At 47.7% G+C, this 6,226-nt stretch overlaps 1 protein-coding gene across 3 annotated transcripts in view; it reads left to right on the forward strand.

Moving 5' to 3' along the window:
* The window catches only part of ASH1L (ASH1 like histone lysine methyltransferase), a 60,231-nt gene that overhangs the window by 44,280 nt on the left and 9,725 nt on the right, over nucleotides 1-6,226 (forward strand). For 2 of the 3 annotated variants that reach the window (XM_033519731.1, XM_015650095.3), the window contains exons 12-19: nucleotides 745-891; nucleotides 2,124-2,232; nucleotides 2,408-2,569; nucleotides 2,799-2,893; nucleotides 3,142-3,299; nucleotides 4,336-4,494; nucleotides 4,898-4,952; nucleotides 5,047-5,179. In XM_033519731.1, coding sequence (XP_033375622.1) covers nucleotides 745-891; nucleotides 2,124-2,232; nucleotides 2,408-2,569; nucleotides 2,799-2,893; nucleotides 3,142-3,299; nucleotides 4,336-4,494; nucleotides 4,898-4,952; nucleotides 5,047-5,179 — 1,018 coding nt within the window. The remainder of the gene's footprint in view (nucleotides 1-744; nucleotides 892-2,123; nucleotides 2,233-2,407; nucleotides 2,570-2,798; nucleotides 2,894-3,141; nucleotides 3,300-4,335; nucleotides 4,495-4,897; nucleotides 4,953-5,046; nucleotides 5,180-6,226) is intronic. The other variant, XM_015650096.3, reaches the window with a different exon arrangement.

Raw genomic sequence — 6,226 nt, forward strand, 5'->3', positions numbered from 1 at the left:
AGGAAAGGAAAGGAAAGGAAAGGAAAGGAAAGGAAAGGAAAGGAAAGGAAAGGAAAGGAAAGGAAAGGAAAGGAAAGGAAAGGAAAGGAAAGGAAAGGGGAGGAGGGAAGGGAGGAAGGAGAGAAGGAAGGAAGGAAGGAGAGAGAAGGAAGGAGAGAGAAGGAAGGAAGGAAGGAGAGAGAAGGAAGGAAGGAAAGAAAAGAAAGAAAGAAATTGTCTTGTTAACTCCATGGGATATTTGAGGTTGGAAGGACTTGCTGTTCTCTGAGCTCCACCAGAAGGCAGCTGCATTCTCCTCATCCAGAGATAAGCACTCACTCCTGTCCCAGTGCTCTTGTGATCCATGGATGTGATTCCAGAACCTTCCCACCCCCCAGGAGGAAGCTGGTTGTTATACACGTGCATACACAGGCACCCCAAGGAATATATACCTGCATTTTCTCTTCCATACACAGGTTACCAACACGAAATGTGTACAAATAATCTGCAGAACCCAAAAGGGAGCATTCCAGAAGAGCAAATTTCTAAATTCTAACCCAAGCTCTGTCAGTGGCCTTGACTTATAAAAATAGGTACAATAATGGTTTCCTCCATCTCTAGGTGTACGGTTCTATTTAAAATATAAAAGATTATCATTGCTTTTTCTTCAGAACCCTCTCTGAGATGTGCTCTTACCGTGTCACTCCTTGTGTGCTGTGTGGGGGACGAGCAGAATGACCAGAGTGTCCCTGTGTCACTCCACAGGAACCGGATGATTGAGCAGTACCACAACCACAGTGACCATTACTGCCTGAACCTGGACAGCGGCATGGTCATCGACAGCTACCGCATGGGCAACGAGGCTCGCTTCATCAACCACAGCTGCAACCCCAACTGTGAGATGCAGAAATGGTGAGGAGAGGGATTCTGATCTCTGGCAGGCTGGATCCAGAGAGAGAGAGAGAGAATCAGTTCATCTGAGGGAATCAGATCTAAAAATAGGGAAGGGAATCAAGCTGTAAATAATCCTTACACGGTGCTGGAGAGAAGTCGTGTGGTGTTGGGGAGTTCTGGATGCTTTGGAGACAGGATCCAAGTTTGCTGGCAGATCCAGCACTGCTGGTTGTGACTCTGGGACATTTCCCCTCCCAGCATTACTGGTTACACTGGGCTGTTTCCCTCCCAGTATTGCTGGTTTTCACACTCTTAACCTGCTGCAAAGCTTGAAGCAGCAATGCTTTGATTTTAATGCTCTAAAATCATCTATCTGTATATATACTCTTTTCTTTTTGACAATTCAAATATTTTTTTTAAAGCAGGGTAAGAGGGAAATAGTCAGATTCCACCACACCCTGTGTCACAGCAGCACTTTGTGAGAGCCAGACTAGGTGGAAGTACTGCTGAGAGATTTGTTGTGAGTGGTTTGCTGGGAATGACAGATGGGAACAGGAGGCACTGTGGGGACAGTGCATCAGAGTAGCTCGTGGTTCTCAGATAATTCTAGATTTAAACAGTAAAGTTTTAAATTTGAAAATCCAACACAAAATAAAAGAATTGAAGAGACAGAGGGAGAGGATTCTGCCCCTCTGCCCTGCTCAGGTGAGACCCCTCCTGCAGAGCTGCCTCCAGTCTGGGGTTCCAGCACAGGAAGGACCTGGAGCTGCTGGAGTGGGTCTGGAGGAGGCACCAAATTAATTAGAGAGAAGGAGCAGCTCTGCTGTGAGGAAAAGCAGAGAGAACTGGGATTGTTCAGCCTGGAAAAGAAGAGCTCCAAGTGACCTAATTATGTCCTTCTAGTACCTGAAGGAGCTGCAAGAAAGATGGAGAGAGACTATTTACAAAGGCCTGGAGTGACAGGACAAGGGACAATGTCTTCCCAGTTCCAGAGGGCAGGGTTAGATGGGATATTGGGATATTGGGATATCCTGTGAGGGTGGGGAGGCCCTGGCACATCCTTCTCCTTGCAAATGTCATATTCACTTTTTAGCCTTCAAAGTTTGTTGTAAGAGATAAATAAAAGAACTGCACAAGCATAAGCCAGGACACAGCAGAGGTGTTGCTGCCTGTCTCTAACACTGCCACTCTGTGCTCAAAGATGATTTTATGTTTAATTTGGGGGGTATTTGATTGTATTTTCCCTGCAGGTCTGTGAATGGTGTGTATCGGATCGGGCTCTATGCACTCAAGGACATGCCTGCTGGGACTGAGCTCACCTATGACTACAACTTCCACTCATTTAACGTTGAAAAACAGGTAAAAACCCCACCATGAGACCTTGAAAAATCTCACTAAGGCCTAACAGTTCTGTAAAGTGTAAAAATTAACAAAACCTGTCATGTTGCATTAGGCAGAAAATGTTCTTTTTAATATTGAGAGAGAATCTAAATGTTTGGGGTTTATTTGACTTAATTTTTTTTTTTTCTCAAAGCAACTCTGCAAATGTGGCTTTGACAAATGCAGAGGAATAATTGGGGGTAAAAGTCAACGCATGAATGGACTCTCAAGCAAAAGCAACCAACCTGTGAGCACCCACAGAAGACCTGGGAGGTCGAAAGAGAAGAGGAAGTCAAAGCACAAACTAAAGAAGAGAGTAAGTAGGAAAAACAGAGTTTGGGTGGGTGAGGTTGATGGGAAATCAGTCTGTGGCACCAGACCAAAAACTGGTGTTTTTGTAAATTTTAAACTTTAAACAGAACCCCAAACTTTAAACAGAAATACAGTAGAGTAATGCTGTAGGTTCTGTCTCAGGGACTGCTTTGGTTGCTTTGCTGAGTTCTTGGCACAGTTTTTCCTGTCTATCAGAACAATGTGTTTTCCAGAGGGGCCATATCCCCGAGGAGCCCAGCGAGAGTGTGAACGCCCCAACCAGGCTGACTCCGCAGCTGCAGATGAAGCCCATGTCTAACAGGGAAAGGTAAGGGCTGATTTCAGGGGATTTGTCTCAGAAATGGAGTGCTGTGCAAAAATTGGTTTCTTCTTCTATAACATGGAGCATCCTGAAATGTCTGAGGATGCAGCTTTTAGTTCTCTTTTACCAGCCGGGCTGGAATTCCTCTCCAGCGAGGAGACACAGGGCACACCTCTGAATATCCAGCTTTTCCCAACATTAAAGAATTAATTTTCCAGTAAAAAGATTCTTGAACAGCTTCCTAATTCCCTCAGGAATTTTGTGCTAAAACACCACGTGTTCTTGGTACGGAACTGGGAGAAGATCCGGCAGAAGCAGGAGGAGGTGAAGCACGTCAGTGACAGCATGCACAGCTCGTCGCTCTACACCCGCTGGAACGGGATCTGCCGCGACGACGGCAACATCAAATCAGGTGAGGCCACCCAGCCTGATGTGGGACACAGAGAGTTCAGCTCTGTGTAAATCCAGAGTAGAGTTCCAGTGAGATCCATACACCTTTTGTAAAGGCTGCTGCACAGGTAGAAGCTCCCGGGGTCGCTCGAGTCGTGGGTGAAGTTGTCACGCGTGGTGTTTCCACAAGAGTGGTTTGTCAGAGGAGGAGAATGGATTTTAACATCATCACTCGGTGCTGTGGTCTGGTTTGCAAGGTCACAGGTTGGATTCTGTCATCCTGGAGGTCTTTTCTAGCCCTGGTGATTCTAGGATGTTGTTCTATATTGGGAAGGAATTCCTCCCTGTCAGGGTGGGCAGGCCCTGGCACAGGTGCCCAGAGCAGCTGTGCCCTGGATCCCTGGCAGTGCCCAAGGCTGGACAGGGCTTGGAGCAGCCTGGGACAGTGGGAGGTGTCCCTGCCATGGCAGGGGGTACAACTGGATGAACTTTAACATTCCTTCCAACCAAAAGCAGTCTGTAATTCCATGATTTTCCATGGTTGGACCTCAGTGGAGAAGGGCTGTTTCCTGCTGTCTGTATCCCTAAACCAGAAACAGTTGTGTAGACTGAAAATTGTCATTTATCCCCATAGTTTCACAGCTTTCAGGCCTTTATAGAACAAAGATTTTTGGCGAGCAGTCATGTGTAGAAACAGGGCAAAATGTGACTATCAGGGAAGAATTACTGCTCCTGTTCCAAAAATAACCCTGATGATGGTGGTACCATCACCCTCACAGCCTGGCAGGACTTGGCCCCCAGTGTCAGGCACAGTGAGTATTTGGGGTGAATTCAATGAGCAAGATAAAAATATTCCAATAACCAACTGATCCATTTAGGTGAAAACTGATATTTGAATACGGAGCTGAAGCCTTGGGTGTTACAGTAGCTTAGAAAACATCTTCATTTAATAATCAATGCTGGAGCTGCTACACCAAAGATGATTTGATCTCTTAACAAATGCCTTGTTGAGGAAGGAATTTCCTGAGTGGAGGTAACTGTGTCTTGCCCTCTCCCAGATGTGTTCATGACCCAGTTCTCGGCGCTGCAGACGGCGCGCTCGGTGCGGACGCGGCGCTTGGCCGCGGCTGAGGAGAACCTCGAGGTGGCTCGTGCCGCCCGCCTGGCTCAGATCTTCAAGGAGATATGTGACAGCATCATATCCTACAAAGGTGAAGGTGATTCTCTTTAAAAATGGCATGTTTTCAACCTCTGGAAATGGACTCTGAGTAGGAAATGCTAGAAAAACATGGGATGTTAAATAAATCCTGTTTTTTAAATTTCTCCCCTTACCAATAATAACTTTGTTTTAACCTCAGCCCCCTGCTTCACCACCAACACCTGCAGATGTTGCTGTCCTCTGAAATGGATTCTTCAAAATTCCAGAAAACATTAGAAACTGTCATCCTTGTGCTGCCTGTACTCCAGTTACAGGCACCAACATCTAGAAATGCAGAAGCATTTCAATTCCCCATCACTCAGATAACAGAAAAGCCTTTTTTTAACCCTTTTGAATGCTGTTGGTTGTTTTTCTTTGGAAGTTTCACTCCAGTGGTTCACTAAGTTCTGTTCCTGTTGCAGACTCCTCCAGGCAGGCGCTCGCAGCTCCTCTCCTCAACCTGCCCCCAAAGAAAAAGTAAGTTTTTAAAAAATTAAGCTCCTTTCTCTGTTGGGTTTGCACAGTGGGAATTGCTGGTGAACCTGACATTGTGCCAACATTCCTGTTGTAGAAATGCAGACTATTATGAAAAGATCTCTGACCCCTTGGACCTTGCCACCATTGAGAAGCAGATCCTGACTGGCTACTACAAAACTGTGGAAGCTTTTGATGGGGACATGCTGAAGGTCTTCAGGAATGCAGAGGTGAGGCTCTCTCTAGCCTGAAAGCTGCTGCACTGCCAGCAGGGATGTGCCCTCCTTTAATGCTCTTACAGGAGTAAAAGAGGAAATTTAGTCTGGAGGAAGAGAACTTGTGCTGATCCATTCCTGATGAGGCCTCAGTAGCAAATCAGGAGCTCTTTGACTCCCTTAGGTCAGAGAGAATGTCAAGGACACTCATGAAGAGCTGACCTAAGGAAATTTCCACTCCCTGTGGAAGGGTTACCCTGTTTTTCAGTATCAGATGTCATGGAATCACAGAATCCGAGTGGTTTGGGCTGGAAGGAACCTTAAATCTCATCCCATTCCACCCCCTGGCATGGAGCAGGGACACCTTCCACTACCCCAGGTTGCTCCAAGCCCTGTTCAGCCTGTCCTGGAATACTTCCAGAGATCCAGGGGCAGCCACAGCTCCTCTGGGCACTCTGTGCCAGGGCCTGTCCACCCTCACAGGGAACCATTTCTCCCATATACCCAAACTAAATTTCCTCCTTTTCAATGTCTGAGCCCATTCCTCCTTGTCCTGTCCCTGCAGTTCCTGATGAAAAGTCCCTCCTCCAGCTTCCCTGGAGCCCCTTCAGATTCTGCAAGGGGCTCTGAGGTCTCCCCACAGCCTTCTCTTCTCCAGGCTGAGCATTCCCAGCCCTCCCAGCCTGGCTCCATACAGGAGGGGCTCCAGTCCCCTCAGCAACTTCGTGGCCTCCTCTGGACTCTCTCCAACAGCTCCATGTCCTTCTTGCACTGGGGGCCCTGGAACTGGACACAGCTCCCAGGAGGAGTCTCAGGAGGGCAGAGCAGAGGCAGAATCCCTTTCCTTGATCTGCTGCCCACATTTTTGGATGCAGCCCAGGACAGGGGTGGTTTCTGGGCTGTGAACACACAGGGCCACCTTGAGTTTTTGGTCACCCATCACCCCAAGTCCTTCTCCCAGAGCTGCTGTCAGTTCCTCCCCTGGCCCTGTCACATCCATGGACCTGCTGGAGAGCCGCACCCCGGGCTTGGTGCCGCAGCCGTAGGGAGAGCCCTCCCAGG

This window comes from Parus major, chromosome 25LG1 (assembly GCF_001522545.3).
Source record: "Parus major isolate Abel chromosome 25LG1, Parus_major1.1, whole genome shotgun sequence".
Lineage (NCBI taxonomy): Eukaryota > Metazoa > Chordata > Aves > Passeriformes > Paridae > Parus > Parus major.